The sequence below is a fragment of the Genypterus blacodes genome, unplaced genomic scaffold (genome assembly GCF_046128005.1).
Source record: "Genypterus blacodes isolate CSIRO-AG114 ecotype Tasmania unplaced genomic scaffold, CSIRO-AGI_Gbla_v1 ptg000052l_1, whole genome shotgun sequence".
NCBI lineage: Eukaryota > Metazoa > Chordata > Actinopteri > Ophidiiformes > Ophidiidae > Genypterus > Genypterus blacodes.
Window position 1 is genome coordinate 2,058,026 of NW_027466864.1, and position 22,531 is coordinate 2,080,556.

At 39.6% G+C, this 22,531-nt stretch overlaps 1 protein-coding gene and 2 long non-coding RNA genes across 3 annotated transcripts; 1 reads left to right on the plus strand and 2 right to left on the minus strand.

Annotated features, from left to right (window-relative positions):
* Window positions 1–7,003: 7,003 nt before the first annotated feature.
* On the minus strand, window positions 7,004–20,957 carry LOC143000879 (galanin receptor type 1-like). The gene is made up of 3 exons (XM_076150349.1): window positions 19,997–20,957; window positions 19,839–19,904; window positions 7,004–8,903 (listed from the first exon to the last, which is right to left on the minus strand). The coding sequence occupies exons 1-3, from the start codon at window positions 20,660–20,662 to the stop codon at window positions 8,583–8,585; spliced, it is 1,053 nt and encodes a 350-aa protein (XP_076006464.1). The 5' UTR covers window positions 20,663–20,957; the 3' UTR covers window positions 7,004–8,582.
* On the plus strand, window positions 10,328–13,275 carry LOC143000882 (uncharacterized). The gene is made up of 4 exons (XR_012963668.1): window positions 10,328–10,447; window positions 11,079–11,181; window positions 11,631–12,360; window positions 12,588–13,275. It is a non-coding gene; the product is annotated as an uncharacterized LOC143000882 (long non-coding RNA).
* LOC143000883 (uncharacterized) lies at window positions 13,447–14,599 on the minus strand. The gene is made up of 3 exons (XR_012963669.1): window positions 14,492–14,599; window positions 13,960–14,075; window positions 13,447–13,708 (listed from the first exon to the last, which is right to left on the minus strand). It is a non-coding gene; the product is annotated as an uncharacterized LOC143000883 (long non-coding RNA).
* Window positions 20,958–22,531: the final 1,574 nt, after the last annotated feature.

The window sequence follows — 22,531 nt, forward strand, 5'->3', positions numbered from 1 at the left end:
TTTTTATTACATGCTGCTCACTGAGCACATCCCACCTAACAATGCATCAGTCAAAGGTTCAGCAGCACAAACATTCACAGTCTGCGCCTGGATGAATTTGGTTTGGTTAATACTGACGCCAAACACCAAATGTTACTGTTAATCATGAACTGAAAATGAATAACTACAGTTAAAAATGTCATCATGCAAATTAGATCAATTAGCTGAGCCATTGACTTGGTGAGAAAGCTATTTCTACTGTGAGCAAGTTACTAGCCACTGCTTTAAAGTAAGCAAGTCTCCTGTATGGCTTTGTTCAATCACCCACAAAGATGCAGCTCTCAATGTGCCTACTGGGTCCATGAAAGCATCACACCTCAGTCACCGAGTCACTCATCCATGGAGGTGCTTTTGCGTCACTGTGGATCCAAACCACATGGGCTGTAATCTTGTTGTAAGATTGTAAGATTGTTTCTGCGGGCACCAGGCTTTAATGCTCCTTTGACACTGGTTGTTTATTATCCTAAACGTAAACCTTGTTGATGTAATGAGGATATATTACTGTATATCCAGACTGATTGAGCGTTTTGATGACTCATTCTGTCAGTCTGGCTCTCTAGGCTACAAAATACAGCCAAAGCACCAGGAAGCAATCGGATGCACAAGCACTCATAGAGAATATGCAGTTTGTACTTTGTTCTATAGAAAGTAAGCACGTGTACTCTCAGTCTCAGTCAAGTTAACATCCCTCTGTGTGTCCTTAAAGAAGTTTGCATTAAGTTGCCAGCACATTGCTCCCACTAATGAAGCTCTGGTTCTTCTTAATGCTCACAGGCGTTGACAACTGCAGTTCCCTTAATAATTGTTTGCTCACAATGCAGATAGAATACAATAGAATAGAATACAATAGAATAGAATACAATACAATACAATAAACTTTGTACACTGTTGCCCATTAAGTTGGAATGATTTGTTATTCCAACTTTATGGGTAACAGTGTAGTCCACATAGGACACCTGTGGTGCAAATAAAAATCCTGATACACGTATTTAATTTGTATAACTCAATATCACATACAATGTCTCTAAGGGCTTTACACAGCAGACAGATCCTGACAGGTGTGCAATAGGAACTGCAGGTTGGAAAAACACAATAGAGAGAGAGAGAGAGAGAGAGAGAGAGAGAGAGAGAGAGAGAGAGAGAGATTTCTGGGAGCCCTGCGGGTCATCTCACTCAATGACCTGCTGGGGTGGGCAGCCTTCTGGCAAGCAGCCAGCAGAACTGGAAAACAACCGAGGACCCAGACGCTCAGAGTTTGGGTGGATGGTTAGAAGAAGCACAGGAGACACCGTGTACCACCAAATAATATAAGATGCAATGGTCAGTAGGTTAGGGAGATAACTTATTCAATGCCTTTTTTAAAAGTCTTTTTTAAGAAAAAAATAATAATAATGACAATAATTTTCAAAGCAACCCATCAGTGCCAATTAGATTACATCCAATCCAGATATGAGGCTGCTGTCTTGTCTGTTGCTGAGTGAGCAACTCTGTGTGCGTGCGTGCGTGCGTTTGGCGTGCGTGCGTGCGTGCGTGCGTGCGTGCGTGCGTGCGTGCGTGCGTGCGTGCGTCAAGCGTGCGTGCGTGCATGCTTGCATGAGAGTCTGCTGCACTTGAAAATTTCATTTGTGTCAGTTATCTTTTCTTGAGTATGATTAAGAACTGCTGAGTCACATTAGCATTTGGTAAATCCAATGTTGTTATGACACTAAAATATGAAGACATTGTTTACAAGAACAAAGCATTGTGGGATTGATCAGCATGTCAGCATATTCAGATTTTACAAAAATTGAAGATGCAGCACGAGGTCAATGACCCATAACAAGAAAAGTAGAAGGTGTAATTGTCTATTACTTCGATCTTGGAGAATTGACTTTCTGCTTATTTTGCAAAATGTGTTGTCGGGAGGCAGTGGCTCAGTGGGTAGAGCTTCCGATTGGGAACCTGAGGGTTGCCGGTTCGAGCCCCTGCCGAGGTGCCCCTGAGCAAGGCACCGAACCCTCAATTGCTCCCCCCTCTGCGAAAGGGTGGTAAATGTAATGTAAGTCGCTTTGGATAAAAGCGTCAGCCAAATGATCGTAATGTCTTCTTGAAGAGGGTGCAGAGTTTTGACTGCAACTGTTTCATAGCCGTTTTATACAATACATGTTGGAAAGTTGTTTTTTTTAGTTCTTGGGTGGAAAAGTTGGGTCTCTCGTTCGCTCTCTCTCTCTGTGTCTCTCTCTCAATGTGTGCGATAAGAACATGATTTGTCATTTGAAATAATTTGTTAGACTACCCGAGTTCTAGACACACTCTGTGAGAGCGTGACGTTGCATTAATGCAACCATATCATGCACATCGACCCAGAGCTCTTTCTGAACTTTCCTAACTAACTTACCAGACCCAGACAAAACATACACACTGCTCCCAAACCAACAGTAATAGATGAGATGGCGTGAAAAATTAGCGAGAATGTGAGATCCATTGGTAATAAATCAGCCTGATGTGAGCTGGGACATTAATTTCCCTTCAATTGCCTTCATGCCTTCATAGTTTCTGTTGTTTTTCCTCAACAAACATTTTGTCAGGCTCATAGCTTTTTGTCAAGGCAGAAATAACATCATCTTGTGAGTTAAACCTCCATGAACAGAGAAGCAAACTTCATCAGCAAAGAATTAAGTGTAATATATGAATATTAAATATGAACAGTCAGCAGGTGAGCTTAACACTGTGCATGTTAAACTCCAGTGCGGTTCATTACTCTGGAGCTGTATTTACAGAAGACAACACATCTCCCATCTTTGTTTTAAAGGTTATTCTAGGTTCTACTTTCACCAGTTAGAAAGTAAGATATCCTGTGTACAATATAAACAATAGACTTAGTAACTGAGCTCTGTATGAGTTATGTGTCACTGAGGAGGACTTTAGTTTCAAATGAGAGGAGACGTCGTTTTAATGACAAAGAATGATAATTAAAATTGGTGCAGTCTACCCGGTGGGGATAAAACTGTCAAGAAAAGTGACTCAACTTTGTTAAGTGAGAAAAATTGTCAGGAGCAAATCCCAGTCTTACTTCAGTTGAGGTTAATGAGCCCTGCGACATTCATATATCAACTCTTACTGCCTTTATTGGTGGCAAAGAAGCAGCACCGCACAGTTAGTAAGTAAATGCTGCATCTTTTCTATTCCTCAAACCAAGAGCCAAGAGTTACAATGAGACAGACGATGAAGAAAGCATAATTTACCAAACTGTGATAAATCCGACAGTGCTTTTTTTTTAAGTAGTGCGCTGGATGAGAGTCTGTTATGAGTGTGATATTTGTTTATCTGTTGTTATCTGCTCACTCCCTTTGTTGAGTGCAGAACAGAGAGTCAAGCCCACTGGGGAATATTGGCAAAAACAGCATGGATGTCTGGCTCTGTGTGTGTCTCATCTACACTTTTATGAATAACACAAACCTCAGGAGAGTGCTGCAGCGGGTAGCTTCTGTTGAACTATTGCTATCTTTTGCATTTGAAAAATATTGCAGGATATTGTGTTTGAGATAGGTACTCAGCAGGATTTATGATATCCTCGCTGGGAAATCAAAACAGTTCTGCGCCACTTGGGAGTTTAATGGGGGACCACAATGCATCACAAAGTGTAGTCACACCTCAAATCACACTTCATTCTCGATTTGATGGGTTTTGTTGTTGACTAAACGCACAGTGGTGTGCTTCAAATCCACAAATGCCTGATGCTTGAGCTTCAGCTGCAGGGTATTGAGAGCTTCCCTCTAGCAAACAAAAATATAAAAGCATTTCATCTGAACTGTGTCGGACAGATCAATATGCATCAGGTATACCTCCATCAAGGCCCTACAGGTGTTTGTCCTGTTTCATGTTTTTGGCCAATATAAAACCAGACTTTTACCATTATTAGCTTTAAATCAAATGTGTAAAAAAATATGTATTGTCTTGTGTTTGGTGTTGGTTTTGTATCATCCTCTTCTGAATCTCCTACTGTAACTTTTAAAAAACTATTCATACTGTAATGCTAAATTTGCATAATCTTAAGGAGACATTGGTGATGCTTTCAATGCAACTGCTGTCCAAACAGGAGCTGCATTTTTAAAATGTGCCAGATATGCATTAATGACTATGTTTACATGCACACTTTACTGCCATCATATGGTTGTACTGCAATTAAGCCAACAAATGTGAGTAAGCTGGATACATGGACAGAATTAAGAAATAAGATCATGACATTTCCTCAATATTATGCCTTACATAATGGCAGAACAGAACAAAATGTTGGCAAATGCAACTTGCAATGTTAAAGAAAGCGAAAATAAATGACTTTTAGACAGATGCTCTGCCTCGAAATCTAATCAACTCTGTTACCATTTGGAATATCCTGCTACAGACAGACAGACAGACAGATGGATGGGCGGACGGACAGTCGGACAGACAGACAGACAGACAGACAGACAGACAGACAGAAATGAGTTAAAACAGTAATCACAGGCCAGAGCATCGGATAAACAAACAGATAGCAACACATGAACAAATCAATATCATCTACCAGTAAAAAATAATTGAATTTTTACTCATTCATTTTACAGCCAACCAATTGCATTGATGCAAGATGCTTCAGTTGAGGATGCACTGACATTTTGACAAAAGTCATCTCACAATTCAGATCTCCAATAGATTACATTGTTTTCTTGCAGAAGTACTTTTCACCATGAAATCATTTTTCGTGAAATGTCTTGTCAGGAAAAGAAAACAGTAGAGCATGACTCTTGAATGAAATAGAACATTTGCAGTGTTTCTCAAGTGATCCAACTTACATGCAATTTGCCTTGAATTGCATGCAAAATGACGAGTAATAAGTATCTTAAAAATAAGTATCTTAAAAAAAATCAAAGGGAAAATATTGCCACAAAGAAAGAGAGATTTTTGTAATGACAACCAAACTCTCATGATATGAAGATACTGAAAAATATACAGAAACTATGGGTGGCAATCAAAGAAAGAGCTTTTGAGAGACATTCAACACATTTTACTGTCCAACTCGCAGGCACTAAGGGAAAATGTGTTATCACCTTTGTGTTTTAAGCCTGCAACATATATGCCAGGGCCCATTGCTAAGAGCAGCTCCTTCTCGGACACACGCTTGACTGCCCACTTGTTGCACTTTGTGTTTCACTCAAAAATAATTGTGCTCTCTCTCCCACACACACACAAGAGTGTGTTTTACAAGACAACAGGGGCACTTTTACATTGATACCTATTCCAAGTCCGATCTAGTCTAGAAAAAATGTGTCTTGTTCAAACAGTATGCTGGCCTACATGGAAAGAAACAATATCCATCCATCTATACTCTATACTACATTTGTTGATGCTGTGCAGAATTCTGTCTATTACAGTGTTGCAGCTACCGTGTGACGTATAATATCACCAAAGTCTCTGATTGTATTCGATTTTGCTTGTAGTTGTTTTTATGGATGAAGTTCTGTTTTATTCATGACCCTTTTCAATAGAGCTGACTTGGAAATATCCAACAGTGCAACAAAATGGTTTCCTCAAGCCTCTTTGGGAACTCTGGGTCGATTTCATGCCAGGAAATGGACTCGGTCAAGGTGTACTGAACCAAACTGAAGTCTGATGGGAACAAAACTGGTGGGAAGCTTTGTGACTGGTTTCTTTCTTTAGCCATTTCCCACTATGATGGAAGGCGAGGTGAGGGCTGGATTCAATCCTTAGAAATTCCAAGTTATACTAGAACACATTTTCGTGGTGTTTACCGTTCTGTAGAAACACAGAATGAAAAACAGACATGAACATGGTTTATCCATTGAAGAAATAAAAAAGATGTCTCGAGTGCAATGCCACACAGTTTAATATAATTACATCATAAGCACTCAGAAAATCACATTCAAAGGAAGGATACATTTTAACGTGCAGAATCAAGGTAGTTCAGAGATTTTCAAAAGTGTTACGTGTTAAACTCTCAAGCGCAAGAAGATTTTACTGGCAAGGACATAATCTTTTTTTTCTTTTCGGGGAAATTATTTGATTTTAAAAGCAGCTTCGTCTTCATACAGGAAAGCATTGGAGAGACATCAAGCAGGAAAACTTTTAAAGCACTGAAAAGCAATTTAAAAAATTCAATTCTTCCAAGTGAATAAATAAGTAAAGTAACATCAAGACCCCTTCAGGAAACTTTCACTGTGAAAGAACACCTAACATTATTCACTGTCCTTAAAAACTCAGTCTGCACAATCTTATTCAAGGACACACATTCTATAGCATGAAACAACAAAGAGCTGGAATACATTTAGAGTATTATTATCATATATTATGTCCTTTCTGCGGAATACAAAACAACATTTTGTTCAGGTGCTCTATATATGGGGATTTTAAAGGAGCTAATCCGGTGTTTGTGTTGCCTGGACAGTGCTCAGGCAGTGTGTCATTTGCCATAGAAATTGTAGTTGCACTTTTAAAGTAGGCATATTTGATTTATGTATTGTAACTAATGACTTTGTAAATGTTAATGGATGGTAAATAATTTAGAAACACATTAACATCAGTGAAAAGCTATTGATAAGAACAGCCTTTGGGTTGCTAGGTTGCCAATCTGGTGTAAGTATTATGCAGTGGTATGTTGATATAGGGAATTGAAGTGTAGTTGAGCAAGACGCTGAACCTCTGACTGCTCCTGATGAGTAAGTTGAGGCAGGTCATCTGATTTTTGTAGATGAGTGTGTGTATGAATGGGTGAATGAGACGTATTGTAAAGCGTTAAAAGGGAGAGCGCTATAATAGTACAGACCATTCACCATTTACCATCATACCATCAACAATCAAATCAGCAGCATATTCTCTTTTGGCAAGTCATGCTAACATTCTCAAATCCTGACTAATGGGGGTCAAGAGTGTGCTGATTACACAGACTCCTCGTCCTCTCTCCTCTCCTCCTCGTCCTCCCTCCGCTACAGTGTTTGTGTGGCATTAAATGCTGGATGCGCTGATGAATATCGTCTGAAAACTCAACTTCGGCTCTTTTTCACGTGAAAGCAAATCTTGATTACAATATGTATGGAAAGTTTACATATAGCATCTGTTTCCAAAGATGATTGTGTGATGGCATCACACCAGAGTCCAAGGTTAAAGGATCCATATTACTCCCTTTTCAGGATTTAGTGAGGTAAAGCTGCTGTTTAAGGCTTAGCACACTGCATGCAAATAGGGAACCACATCAGAACTGTTTATTGAAAATAGACACTGAGGGTTAAATGCACAGCAGAAAGCGTTTGATTAAAAAAGAAGAGGAGGGGAGACTTCACTTCAGACAGTTCAGCACAACACAATATGAAAGGGTTGAACATACAATTGAACATAAAAGCAGCATATAGTTAGAGTAATTCATAAGCGTATGTAAATATCATCGTCTCTCATGGTGCTGAGCTGATGAAAAGATAAAGTCTGTAAAAGTGGCTCAGATCCAAGCACCACCAGCGAACTAACTAAAACATCAAAGCACCGCCACAAATATAGCTTTTCAAGTCATGCCAGAGCCAGAATCACCAATCTTTTTTTTTTTTGTTGTTGAAAGTGAATGAAGTGAATATTTTTAGCTTGCAGAGCGTGTGTCATAATTTATTCAAGATTTTTCTTTATTCACTCCAGGCTCTGACTGACACTCATATGGAATAGAAATATGAAGGGTGCAACTGTGACAACTGAGACTATTTTCAGCAAGAAATCTAATTCTTAATTAAAAGAGAACAATTCTTAAATGTGCAAACTCTGTTACTGAGTGGTTAATGGAGAATTGGCCATAATGACATTTTAATAGGTTTCAATTGTTTTCCTTATTCATTGCATAAATGTCCACATTCAGGTACCACTAGGGGGCGCCGCACTTAACACCACTGATACTTTTGCAGAGTTTGAAAACCACTGGTATATAATATTTACAGCGAAAGCACAAAGGCAAGTTTGCTCTTATGTACAATGGCAAAAAGCAACATTCCACAGTTTCACTTCGGCAGGCAAACTCACGCTAGTCTTTGAAAATGGTTGTCAGTGGAGGATTTTAGTATTTTTGGCACATAGGACAATATAGTCCTATTTTTTTCATGATTGGGTTGCATAAATGACCATCAGTGAAAATATACTGCACAGAGAGTCATATAGAAAAAATGAGTACAATCAAAATCCCTTTCACTTCATAGGGAGTATCAATTTCCTAGGTATCACTCTGTTGATTTTGAGGATGTGGAGAGATGACAGGGATGCAGGTAATAGAGCCTGATGAAAGAGGGCAATCATGTCCAACAGCTGTTGTGGCTCCATTCTCGAGATCAGGTATAATGAACAGCGCTTATGTGGAATAGTACAGCTATAGCCGTACCTGATCAACCACACTCACCTGCGTACATCAAAGTCCACACACCCACTCATGTGACCACTCATCGTGACTTTATAAGTATCCCTTCATGTTTAGTATGATTGTGACGGTCAAATATGCAGCTCAATTTCGTTTTTCATGTCACCAATCCACAGCTTGTCAGTCAAACATTGGTACAGTTAGTTGAGGGTGGGGTGTCCACCTTGCTCCGCATGTCCTTGATGTCGTTAAGCGGGGAGCCGCTGGTGCCAATCTGGCATTTGAACACCTGTTTGTAGGCCTTCCTAAAGTTCTCTGACAGGAAGCCGTAGATGAGCGGGTTGACTGAGGAGTTGCTGTAAGCCAGACAATGGGCGGCCACCCGTAGCACAAAGGAGGCTTGGTTTAGGGGGAAGGTCCCGAACTCTACCCAGAGATGAACAACGTGATGAGGGAGCCAGGACAGGCAGAACACCACCACCACCACCAGGACCGTTTGGGCAGTCTTGAGGAACACAAGACAGAGAGGGAGATGGTGAAGGTTTAGTCAGCCGGTATGATTACATATGTGTTACAACTTCTACAATAGTCTGATAAGATACCTACATTTTACAATAGTAAGACAAGTTACTTCAGAAAAAGTACTCCTGTTTAGCCCATTTGGTAATCCATGAAGAATGCCTTGCAGAAATTAAACACCAAAATCCTCTATGTAACCGCAACAAATTATTTGTTTTGGTTCGAGATGAGATGAGATGAGACGAGTCTCTAAATGGCAATATGACTAACCATCCAAACACACCCATCTACATGCAGTAAAATAAATGTGTCCATTGGGTTATTCCAAACTGATTCGCAATGGCAGGACCTCTAATTAACACTTAAATGTTAGAATAAACTGAATGCCAGCAGTCTGTCCTCCTCATTTAATACAAGCAATTATGGTAAGTGATATGATGCTCAGTTAAGCTTGAATATTCCTTCTACTTGCATCACCACAGAATATTCATGTTCATTTATATTCATGATTGTCTCTGTATTATCATTACTTTTACACGATTTTCAACTGCGGTTTCTTGATTGAAGTTTGTAATCATCTTGATTTCAATGAGACTGAAACCTTAACTGCTAATCATATTCCACTGATTCATTTCAATTGAGTTTAATGTCTATTATCATGACGCCAACGGTCATACACACCATTCTTTCATGCATACGCAGTTCATAGAGGGTGATGTGTTCATTCTAATACATAATGTAAGAGTCGAATATAAGGTTTACAGCTTAGGCATTTCTGCTTTTTCCAATTTTAATCATCACGCAAAAAGAAAACTTACATCAACATTCAGAACAAATCCAATCAAGAATAAATTGCTATTCTCTCACAACACATGCATGATCAATGACCCATAATGATTCTGAGAAAGAGATAAATCCTGCAATTCTGTTCACATTACATTTTCAGAAATGTATCTATTTGTACGCTAGCCACCACAACTTGTCAACACAAATTGATGTGCATAAAAATGTATATATTGACGTAAAGGTTGATAGCTTATACGAATGTGGCGAGAATGTCAATTGTATTATACTTACTGCACAATGGGTTTGCCATAATTGCGGCCGTTATTTGTTTGAATCACTCAATAAAGCTAAAGGTTACAGCTCATGTGTACGGTGGCCGAGAACCGCCACCGCTGCAAATAAAAGAAGCGCTACAAAAATAAAAAAAGCTGGTGTGCAAAAATAAAAAATCTGGTGCAAAAATAAAAAAGGCGATGCATATAAAAGAAAGTCTGCAAAAAAGAAACGCTACTGCAAATAAAAGAAAGTCTGCAAAAATAAAAACGTCGGTGCAAAAATAAAAACGTCGGTGCAAAAATAAAAACGGTGATGCAAATAAAAAAGCCACAACGGAAGTGGGTTACCGGGGACTGTTTTTGCCGATGCACCTGTGTGAGTAGAAGACGACGCCGACGCACCTGTGTGAAGAGAAGAGGACGACGACGACGAAGAAGAAGAAGCTACAATAGGAAAACGAACTAGAAAGTAAGTGAACATGATAGTGTTTAATGTCGCTACGTGTACTTTTTAATGTGTTATTTGGTTAGGCCAGGTAACCCCAGGTTTGAAGTTGAACTGGAGAATGCCGGTGTATTGTTAGCTTCGGCTAACACGGGGAGACCACTAACGAGTCCGGCCAGATGTCAGTTTGACATCATAGCTGGAGTTTGAGTTATTGGATGACATCATTTTGTTAGCGTGATGACATCACGAGTCCGGCCAGATGTCAGTTTGACATCATAGCTGGAGTTTGAGTTATTGGATGACATCGTTTTGTTAGCGTGATGCCATCACACTCATTTAAGTAGCTTCAGATTCAAACAGCTTCAGCAGCATTGGAGACACACTTTCTGGACCGACATCTGACTGTGACTCTGTGAGTGAGCTCGTCTTGTGGTGACCATCTACAGTGAAGACAGGTTATTACTGTCGTTGTTGTTGTTGTTTGTATCATTAATAATCATGCTAACAATAATCTAAGGCGTGGGTAACAAAAGTTATGTGGATGAATGAAGTTTAAGCTGTGTGGGGTGGCCAGGGACCTTTGAGAAAGTACCATGACCATAATGTCATATTGAATCCTAAACTTGACTGTTTTTGCTTTGTCATTTACCAGATCATGTTTTGTCCATTCTGTGGGGTGAACCTTCCATCCGTCCTAATATATTGTGGCTCATGCTGTAGAAATGTCAGGTTCCTAAGGAGTCTTCAAGATGAAGGTAAATTTCTTTCTGACAGTTAATGAGGTTCTTAAACATGATGGATTGCAATGTTTTTTCAGAGAATATACTGTCTGTTAGTCATGAATATACCACTTCTTATGGTGAAATCCATAACGGAGGCATGTGGAATACAATGAATTTGAAGACATGAAAAATTAAGAAAGTGTCTTAGTCTAGTAGGCTACTGATCCCTGTAAAAAATCCTATGCAACAATTTTGAATGTTTTGCACTGTGCTACTTTTATATAAAGACATTTTCAATTAATTAATTTTAACAAGTACATTGAATAGCTTGATTCCTCAATAACTCTAATCACTAACTACCATGTCACCCACACATGATAATCTAAACAATCTCATTTATTCACCTCTGTAAAAATTGAAAATGTTTATTATGCAGTTCATCATTTGGCCTCTAATATAGTGTTCTCCGTCCTACCCCTCAGGTCCTGAAGCTAGTACTCCAGTGGATGAACTTATCCAAAAATATTTCACAGAGGGCCATAGTTATGAAATAATAGTGGACTTACTGAAAACCAAACACAACATATCAGTCAGTTTTCGCAATCTACAAAGAAGACTAAAACATGCAAGCCTGACCAGAAGGATCAACTACACTCCAATTGCTACTGTGCAGGCAGCTATTTCCGAGGAGCTAAAGGGATCAGGCCAGCTTTTAGGGTATAGAGCGATGTGGCAGATTCTGAAACAGAAACACTCTCTTGTCGTCAGACGAGACGATGTGATGCGCCTAATGGCAGAGCTGGATCCATGTGGAACAGAGAATCGCTGCAGACGTAGATTTGTTCGAAGGGCATATCATTCAATGGGACCAAACGAAGCCTGGCACGTTGATGGGTATAATAAATTAAAACCTTTTGGAATTGGCATGAGTGGCTGCATTGATGGCTTCTCCAGAAAAATTATGTGGCTGAATTGTGGAAAGACGAACAACGACCCTTCAGTAATTGCTCAAAACTACATCAACTGTGTAGTTGAGCATGGAGTTTTTCCAAAGCGGCTCCGCACAGATTGCGGCACTGAAAATGGAATAATGGCCGCCATTCAATGTACCATGAGATCAGAGCATGCAGACGAGTTTGCAGGAGCTTAAAGCCACATGTATGGCACTTCAACATCCAACCAGCGGATTGAAAGCTGGTTCCGGAAACAAAGGTTTCTGTCACTTTTAATTCATTTATGTTTTACTTGACCCTGGATTATTGTATTTGCTGTATGCATTTATATTATTTCTGTTTAATGTATATTGCTGTGCTTTTTAAAGGAAAGGGTATATTGTAGTGAAATCTCCAAAAGGCATGAGTCAGTAGTAAGTGGACTTGTACATTAATCTAAACCTCTTGAAGAACGATGACCTGGATGAATTTGTGTTTTCTATCTAGGAGCCAATTTTGGATGGATCTGTTCAGTGACTTGAGGGAGAGGCATCTCTTCAATGGCAGCCCTGCAAACACAAAGTTCACCTCCTGGAGTCACCTTATTTATTATTAATTACGTAAAAACTGAAATAATGTGGTGCTCTAAAATGTGTGTACTTGAATGCATTTGAAAATATTTTGTAACATTTTGATTATAAAATTTAAGATTCACAATAAAGTTTTCCCTCATGTGCAATGCTTTCTCTAATATTTGATACTTAGTTTAACCTAAGATCATTGCTTGTCTTTGGGTCTCTGCATCCTTGTCCTGTAAGAAACTCTGGAGATAATTGTAATGACCATGAAAGTGAAACTTAATTGATGTGTTGCTCAGTGTGAACACTTTCCTGTACTTGCTCCTAGTAATTGTGGTTTCCCAGCATCTGCCCAAACCCTGAACCACATCACCAGCATCATGCCAGTGCCAGCAACTCCTGCTGGGGATGAGCATGAAACTCTTTTTGGAGAACTGCAACGACAGAGTGGTGTAAGAGCTCCTTTGCAGTGGGAATCAGCTGTAGAGAACTACATCACCCTGAAAAACATGGCTGGTCTGTAAAAATTTTAGGGACATATTTGTGTTGTGACAACACCAAAACAAACTTCTTTTTATGTGTCGTATTTGCTGCTGCTGTATATTGCTGCTGTCATTTTCCTCTCTCCCCTGTCATTTGGCAGAGGCTTTTGTCCAAAGCAACGTACAAATGTCTGTAATAAAGTTGTCTATGCCTGAAAAAATCTTAAAAAAAAAAAAAGAACAGTCTGTAGTTTTTTTATTTATTTTTTATTTAAAGAAAAAAGCTGAAGCTGCAAGCACATTCCTGATATCAAATACAATAAAAATGTGCGGTGTTGACAACAGTCTATTTGCAATACAAAAAAATAAAAATAAAATGTTTAATATAATGTACACAAACATGGATCTCTAGGTCAGAGTGTGACACATTCTTTTAAGTAGTTTAAGCCTTGATTGTGTGACAACATTTTCAGACAAGGCTAAGTGTGAACGATAGACTATGTTTCGGAGCTACAATTACCAGAGCTGCTGAATCAGTGCTTGACTCTCCATCTGCAGGTTCCCATATCTGGAAGTAAAAAACAATATATCAGTGAGCACTTCAAATTTGATTGACAGAACTAGAGCTGAACAAATTTGAACATAAATATTGAAGTTTGTAAAATATGTGTAGGCCAGGACACTGCAACATTTACTGTAATTTAAAATGCTATTTTGGCACGTTTCATCAGAAACATGGCTTCTATGTAAAATCTATAAACATTTTCAGACAGAACTTACAATATAATCAATGTAAGACACAACAAATGTGGCACTCACCAATGTATCAGCTGCACTGAATTCTGCAGAGCTTGGACTCATGATGATCACCTCTGAATCCGACTAAGTAGTTTCGGAGGCTGCTGGTGTCCACAAAAAAGACAATACATTATGATCTGCAAAAAACAAACAAAAAAACAAGTATCATTAGGTTGCTTTGGACTTAAATTGCATGAACATTTTAGCCGTCAGTTCAATACCTCAATCTGACATTATGGTCATGGTATTTTCACAAAAGTCCCTGGCCACCTCACACAGCTTAAACTTCACATTCATCCAAATAACTATTGTTACCCACGCCTTAGATTATTGTTAGCATGACTATTAATGATACAAGCAACAACAACAACGATAGTAATAAGCTGTAGCCGTCAGTTGCTTCCACTCTCGTTAGTGGTCTCCCCGTGTTAGCCGAAGCTAACAATACACCGGCATTCTCCAGTTCAACTTCAAACCTGGGGTTACCTGGCCTAACCAAATAACACATTAAAAAGTACACGTAGCGACATTAAACACTATCATGTTCACTTACTTTCTAGTTCGTTTTCCTATTCGTAGTTTCTTCTCGTCGTCGTCGTCGCCGTCTTCTTCTCCTCACACAGGTGCGTCGGCGTCGGCGTCGTCTTCTACTCACACAGGTGCATCGGCAAAAACAGTCCCTTGTAACCCACTTCCGTTGTGGCTTTTTTATTTGCATCACCGTTTTTATTTTTGCACCGACTTTTTTATTTTTGCAGACTTTCTTTTATTTGCAGTAGCGTTTCTTTTTTGCAGACTTTCTTTTATTTGCATCGCCTTTTTTATTTTTGCACCAGCTTTTTAATTTTTGCACACCAGCTTTTTTATTTTTGCAGCGCTTCTTTTATTTGCAGCGGTGGCGGTTCTCGGCCACCGTACATGTGTGTGTGTGGGTGTGAAATTACATTGTGGGGGAAAAAAACCTGACTATGGCCACGTTTCATCTTGATGTTTCACCCTACAGAATAAAAGCATAAAATGAGTTTTGGAACATGTAAGATAACCCTGCAGGCTGTGTTTAATGTCTTTGTTTACTGAAGTTACTGGTATAAAGATGTACAAGAAATGACAGCCAGTGGATTTAGTTGTAACCATGAGCTGAGGCAGTTTATTTGAGACCTTGTGGGAACTGTGGATTTTGCTGTTAAATAAACTAGCATCTGCACCAGAGGCCTTGGCAAAGCCTTTTCAGAAAAACACTGCAGTAGACCACAAAAGGGAGGCCTCAGGTCTTTGGAAATAGTTTCATGATAGAGGCTGAAGCTTTGAATCCTTTTGTAAATGTTTGTAGTTTGGGGCTAGCAGTGCTGACAAATGGGGCATAGAGAGGTTAAGCATGTCTTCACAACTACCGCCATTATTAAGTAATACTTATCCATGAGGCAAACCATGACAAGAAACCTTTTGTTGACGTGTGAATGCAACACCAGTGTTGTTTGTTGTCTGGTGGCCTTAAAATGTAGGTTTGTGCTCCTAACCAAATGTATTTCCATGTACTCCTAACGAGCACGCACCCCTGACAACATAACCACAACTTACATGAAGTTAGAATCAGATTTGTTAAACCAAAAATATGAGGTTAACCGAGTATCCCACAGATGAGTTTATTATTGAGTCATTTTACAAACAACCTGAATCAAAGGTGGGCAAACTCTAAATCTATTGAATCTAGAGGACAGACTTACACTCTGACTCAGATGTATGGCAGCCACACAGTTAACATCAAGTATCGTAGTCTTAGCTCCCACTTGACTTTATGAATACATTTTGTCTCTAACTTCATGAATATATCATACACACACAGATGGAGGAGGAAGGAAAGCGAGAGAAACAGGGGAGAGGTTCCCACAGTTTGCAGCATGTCCATGTCCATAACACTGCCTTGTTTAGATACCTTCAGGAATGCCTCCATATCTTCACCTCAAACCCTAGAGAGCCATCAGTTAGTCCAAATAAACAGCTGCATCACCACAGGGAGAAAGAACTCGTAAAATTCATGTCCTCCGCCCGCCAGCTAGACAAGCTCAAAATGTGACCGCGCTTTGTCAAAAGCTGTTAACTGGACACTCCTATGTGTTAAATGATTTACAGCCAACTTTAGAGATTTTGTTATCAAACTCACAATGTTGCATTTGTCTGCTTAGGCGAGGTTGTTAGGATATAGGAATGTGTTCAAGGCGTGAAAGTCAAAGCTCAATGTCAGGGCACAGGACATCAAACATTAGCATTCAAAAAAAAATGTCAAGTCAAGTTTCTTTCTATAGCCCAATATCACATACAATGTCTCCAAGGGCTTTGACCCCACCCAAAGCTCTCTAGGAAGCCGAGGAAAAACTGCCAAGGAAACCTTAATGTATGAAGGAAAGGAGGACATCGGGAGAGGCAATTCCAAGAGAGATTCCCTCTCCACCAACGGCCAGGTGTGCAATAGAAAGGACATGGAAATCATCTTGATGTATTCAAAGTGGCGCTTCACTAGAAGCTGATTGCAAAAAGGGTCATGTCAAAAAGCCAGAGTCATCATCGGTTGGGATCAGATAGATGAGAGATGTTCACGGAGAAACTGATGATGGAATAGACCAAAATGCATTGCAGCCACCAGACAGGTTAGTCTTAAAAGGGACACAAACAGATATCTTTTATTCCTGCGTCACTGCTGTGCAATGAGTGAAAACTGTCAATTTTAGGTACTGTCTGTTTAAGCCCCGCTCTACTGAAAAGCCTGGTCTGTCCTGTTTGGTCAAACACAGATGCTGGGCCAAATGCTTACAAACCTTTTACACCATGAGTGTGTCTAAGCAGGTGAGAGGGCTAGTAGATGACATGGTGATGAAAACATCCTTAATCCTTACCAAGCATTAAAAAATGAAGTTTTACTCATAAACATGTAGGTATGAACCTCAGATTTAGAAGTTTGGACAGAGCCACACACCCCCAACTTCATTCCAATTGATTTACAAACTGAAGTAAGAGTAAGAGTACAGAAGGAGATGAATTAATATATAAGTATAAAATAATACAAACGCTTCTGAGAAATTGTAATGTCATATTAAGTGACATGTTCATTCAATCATTTATCTTCAGTATAAAACAGTCACACTCAGATGAATGACTCCATTAAAAAAGATGTGAAGCTGCTCTTGGTTTCCGTTTGCTACTCAACAATTTCAGGAGGATTAATAAACACCTTTCAGAATTATCCATAACCATCTGTGGGTGAAGTCTATTTACCTGACTGCCTCATAAGCTTCAGAGGAAAGTGGTAAATGCTGCAGCACAAATTATAATGACATATTAACATCTCATTCTGTGGAATCTATTGCAAACATTATGGGATACCGACTTTAACAAACTCCAAGGACATTACAGAGAACATAGCAGCATAAATGTGCTTTTAAATACTGTTTTCAACCAAAACAAAATGAGGGATTCAGCCAGTGTATGAACACAAAGGGTAAAAAGATCAGTTTGTCATCTCATTGCATAAATGCCTCCCAAAAGTGGATTCGAGAAGCTTTATGAGCTTTTGGCTTTTAGTTGTCTTTTCCCTTCGTCTCTTATGACTTTTTGAAGGTCCCTGCTCTCTCTGTGTGAGAGCGATAAGCTGGGATGTCATTTCACAACAACAGTGAGAGTAACCTTGTTCTTCCCAGTTGTCACTGACATATTTCACAGGGCGTCTGGTGAACTGCCAAGGTCACAAATAAAGCACACGACGTGTTGCTCAATCATGTGTTAAGCCGTAACATGTATTCCACAAAGGACGCTGCTCCGCTGCAATTTAGTTTTTGGCTCATATGATTTTTCTTAGACGTTCCCAAAACTAATTTACTGCCTCCAGAAATCGTAGTTTGTGAAATTACTTGATACGCACGCCACTTTACTTTTCCCACATGAAATGCAACTGAATGTGCTGATTGATTTAAAAATCTATAGTGTACTTATGTGCAGTTGTGCTTGTAACGATTTGCAAAAGCAGAAGTTATGTCTAATAATTGCGATATGGTGCAACGTGCCAACCTTCCAGGGAAGACAACCATGAGAAATACAGCATACTCTCAACTTTTAAAATCCATATTATTCTAATGAGATAACATATAAGAAGCTGCAGCCAAACTGTTGTGACAGCTAGGTGACAGTGTTGCGTCATTGTGGTATGCAAACATCAATACAGGAGGCAGAAACAGTGGGATGAACAAAAGCAAGGACAGCTTTTGACAGCATGAGAGCAGATAAAGAATTGCGGTGGCGTGGGAGCAGCCTTTCATGCCACAATTCGTTTCGTCTCAAGGATTTCACCTCGCAGTGCTTATACCTTAATTTCACACCGGGTAAAGAAAGAACAAGTTAAACTTTTCTGATTGTTGAAGGCTTTTTCAAAACGTTTTAGTTTTTTTTGTAAACACTAGAGATTTGAGGGTGACCTCCAAAGAGATGGAGAATTGTAACCTCTAACTAACCCTGTGAATGTGAGTGGATGTGAACGTGAGTGTGTGTGAGTGGGGATGAGTGTGTGTGCGTATCGACCCAACTAAATATCTTATAACGAAGCTGTCAGATTATTCATCATCGTCCTCTCATTTATATGCAGAAGAAGAATCATTTGGCACGTCATCGATAATGTTGCCGTGGCTCAGTCGGATTAGCTTCATCAATCACATTATGATTCCAGATGTCCATTGATCCCATCATTGCCTCATTGCTATCTATTTTAACAGAAGCAAACTTTTCTTATTTGTTCTCAGCCTCTTTTGTTATAGTTTTGGATCATTCATTGATGTAAAGATATTAAATGTGAGCTCAGATGCACATTGAACCCCACCTCCATCCACTGCTTCTGCATTTGCACTGAAGAATCATTTGCACACACTGACCATCAGCCTGTCAACATATTTTTCAATATACCCTAAAAGAACATCCTTCACTAGTAATATACTGTACGGATGTGCGTGTTTAAGCAGTGTACTCTGGTTTCATAGCACAAGGAAATTGCATCTGATCCTGCTGCTAAACCCCCCAATTGTGAAGAGAAACATCCAAGCAGATCAGCATTTGCAGATAACTGCTCTGTGGAAAGACCATCAGTGAGAATAATGATGGGGCAGATGGGCGTTTTATTGCATATTGCGCTTTAGTCATTTTGCTCAAGTGTCCCGTCCAACAGTAGTGTAACATTAATATTAATTATTTCAGCTCTAAGTGAAAACCGGACGGATGGAAGTGGTTTTGTTGTGACTGTGTGTTCTCTTGGAAGAGTACAGTGTGCAGTTTGTGCCTTGGTGAATCCTGTGTAAACTGTAGGGTCAGTACACAGAAACCTCATAACACTGCTGTCTGCTTGTAATCATACCATATGTCAACAGACTGAAAAGGCTGCAGACTACTGACCTGTGAAATGCTTGGCTCTAAGTATAGGTGTACACCAGTCACACCAGCATCATCATCATTATCAACATCGTCTTCATCACGGCAGGAATGTTCTATTCCAGTGTGCTACACTATACATATATATGAAGTGTACTTAGTAACACAATGATCACACAACGGTCATTTGGTAATTGCATTGATTCACTCTATTCATTCACAAATTCTTATAAGCCTGATCTATGTGAGTCTGACACTTATTCCATTTCACAGAATGTTATATTTCAGATTATTGCAAGTCCTAAAATTGAATGTATTGGTTGTAATTCATAGGCAATTCAGCTGGTGACACATTTATGTTATCCAACGTTTATTCAATGTTTGTAACCGACTGCAATTTGTAATCAATCTATGTATCATAGATCTAGCATGTCTTCGTAGATCTTGTATCAATCAATCTCAATACAATGATTTGTCTTCATTAACACCATACATACCTTTTTCTTTGATGCCTCTGACTTTTTGGACACGTTCCTTAGCTTTTTATGCAAGTGATTTAAAACCTGCAAGCAAAGAAACAGACGTCAGAGACACTTTTTGATTCAGTGATTGCATCTATGTGATTATAGTTAAACAGATCATCAGCTTTTCTTACCTTTGCATAACAGAAGGAAATCAGCAGAAGGGGCAACACGTAACCAAAAACAAAGGTACAAACTACGTAGACTTTCTTCTGGTTTTGATCGGGCCACACTTCCCAGCAAAAGGTGTAATTCTCTTCACTGTGGAATATGTTCTGGTAATACATGACAGGCGCTGCCATCGCCAGGGACAGTATCCAAATAACCACCACCCCAATAAACGCATGCTTGGCCACCCGGATAGAGGAGGACTTTCTAGAGTGCACGATGGCAATGTAGCGGTCCACTGACATGGCAGACAGTGTGAAGATGCTGACCAACATGGACACGGTGAAGAAATAGTGGATGAACTTGCAAATGAAGGCACCCAGAACCCATGTCGGCATCATATAGATGGTGGACTGGAAAGGGATGCAGAAGAGCAGGTAGGAGAGGTCCGCTATGCTCAGGTTGAGGATGAATATGTTCGTGGTGCTCCGTGGTTTCCCTGGTTTGCTCCGAGCCAGCACGGTGATCACCATGGAGTTGCCAAGCACGCCGAGCGTAAAGATGAGCCCGAAAACCAGCAGCGTGATGAAATTATCCGTGCCGATCCCGAATAAAAGTTTCTGGTCCTCTTCCTCCGCTTTGCTGAGGTTGAACGGCTCCTCCGAGAACAAAACAAACTCGGTTACGTTCATGTTTCCTTTCTTGTTCTACACAAACCTCAGTCGTGGTCGAATTCACCTCTGCAGGCTCTGTGCGTAAAAGCACGACGCGCTCATGTCTGAAGTCCCACTGCTGCCGCGCGGCTCCTGCACGAATCCATCAAGCTTCGTCCATACTTCTCTTATCTTGCACTGATATATCTTTATCTTTAAATCTCACCGTTTACTTTTTTAAGTCTACAAACAAACAGGTTTTCCGTCCATATAAGTGCCTGTGGAGCGTTTATCCGCGTTGCTGCTGCGCGTCTTGGGAGTCTGGCGCGCACCTGATGCGCCGCACTGATCGACACTGGAGCCAGTTCCTCTGTGTGTGGACCTTTTCTTCTCGTTGTACCAGGGGCTGGGCTATGGCACGAAACGTCAGCACATAATACACCACCTCCTGAGAGAGCTGCATTATATAGTCACCATTTAGTTCCCAGATTTCTGGGCTACATTTCCGATGGTTGAATACCAAAGATTGGTAATTTAACATAGTGAATGCTTTTATTCATTTTTTATTCAAAAGTGTTGATGTAAACGACAAGTTGTTTTGTGAAAATGTTGTTTTCTGCAAACATTATAGGAAATGATTAGAATAGTGATATACAGTATGATTGTATGATTGTATGATTGTATAATGTGGTATTTGGTATATTGTAATTGGCACTCACCATAGGATAGGAGTGTTGGAGAAGGTATGATGAAATGTCTGCGTTGTGAAGACTTATTTTGTGCTTTATGTATTATTAGACCATGATTCTGAAGAAAGTGACAGGAGCTCGTGTAGAACACTTAATGAATGGAACCATATTATCTCATTGAAGAGCTGAATAGGACTGAGAACATTCCAAACTAACTTCCTTCAGGGATGACAAAAGGTCACAGCAGTTTTAAGACTTGTTATGAATCATATCAAATGCTATTTAAAAAGCTCAAAATCCTCCAGTTGGTCACAAGAGAATCTATAGCAGTTCATCAAGATGTGCATGTAGTCCCCAAAGATTCACTGAATGGGAACAAGCTGGGGGTCACTGATGAAAAGCCCATATGTGACTGTTGGCTTCTTCTTAGTTCACTATCCACGACAGACTTTCCTGACTAAAATAAAGTGTTAGTTCTTAGAATTTTCTCATTCTCAGAACATTCAGCCCTCTGAGTTTTGCCGAACTTTTTAATTATGGTGCTAGAGCTACTTCAAATGCTGTTATTGCAATGTGCATATACCCAGAGGCACAAAGATGAAGCGGCCTGTCAATAGTGCTGTTGTTGCTCAGTCTGTAATGTCGATGATTAGGAAATGGACTTGAAAGTGTGATGAAACTGTAATGGAAACTATTTTTTTGACAAATGAAACTGTTGTTTGTGCATTATAATGCAAACACTGAATACATCATCATCTGAAATGTGATATAGCACCACTCATTTCAAACCTCCAACCCAAAGAAGCCTAACTTGGCTTACAATCTTCTTTCAATCAAATACATATGATCTCATTTTCAAGTTTGCTCTTTGTTCATCAAACAACACAGCAATTCTTTAAATGAACATGACACTGAAAAATAAAATGCATAGCAAATACAGCACAATATCTGTGAACTGAATATTACATTAAGTTTGGTATTAATCTGCAAATAAATCCCCAGAACGTGTTTGATTGTGTGTGGAGTTTAATTTGAGGTCAGTCCACCTGACCGAACTCCTGTGAAGCCTGTAAATAAGAGACATGTCTCCTTGTGAAATTGTGTTGCCATGGCAAAGGACCGAAACATTTGTCCAAATTTCATTTCGATATTGTGTTGGATGGGAAGGAGCTACCTTGATGATTGTGACATCATTTCTATTGGTTTGTACCTATTTTTG

Coding starts and splice junctions, on each gene's coding strand:
- LOC143000879 (XM_076150349.1), bottom strand. CDS start 20,662: ATGAACGTAACCGAGTTTGTTTTGTTCTCGGAGGAGCCGTTCAACCTC. Junction 19,905..19,996: donor TTTCCTTCTGTTATGCAAAG/GTAAGAAAAGCT, acceptor CTTTGCTTGCAG/GTTTTAAATCACTTGCATAA. Junction 8,904..19,838: donor CAGAGGCATCAAAGAAAAAG/GTATGTATGGTG, acceptor GTGTTCCTCAAG/ACTGCCCAAACGGTCCTGGT.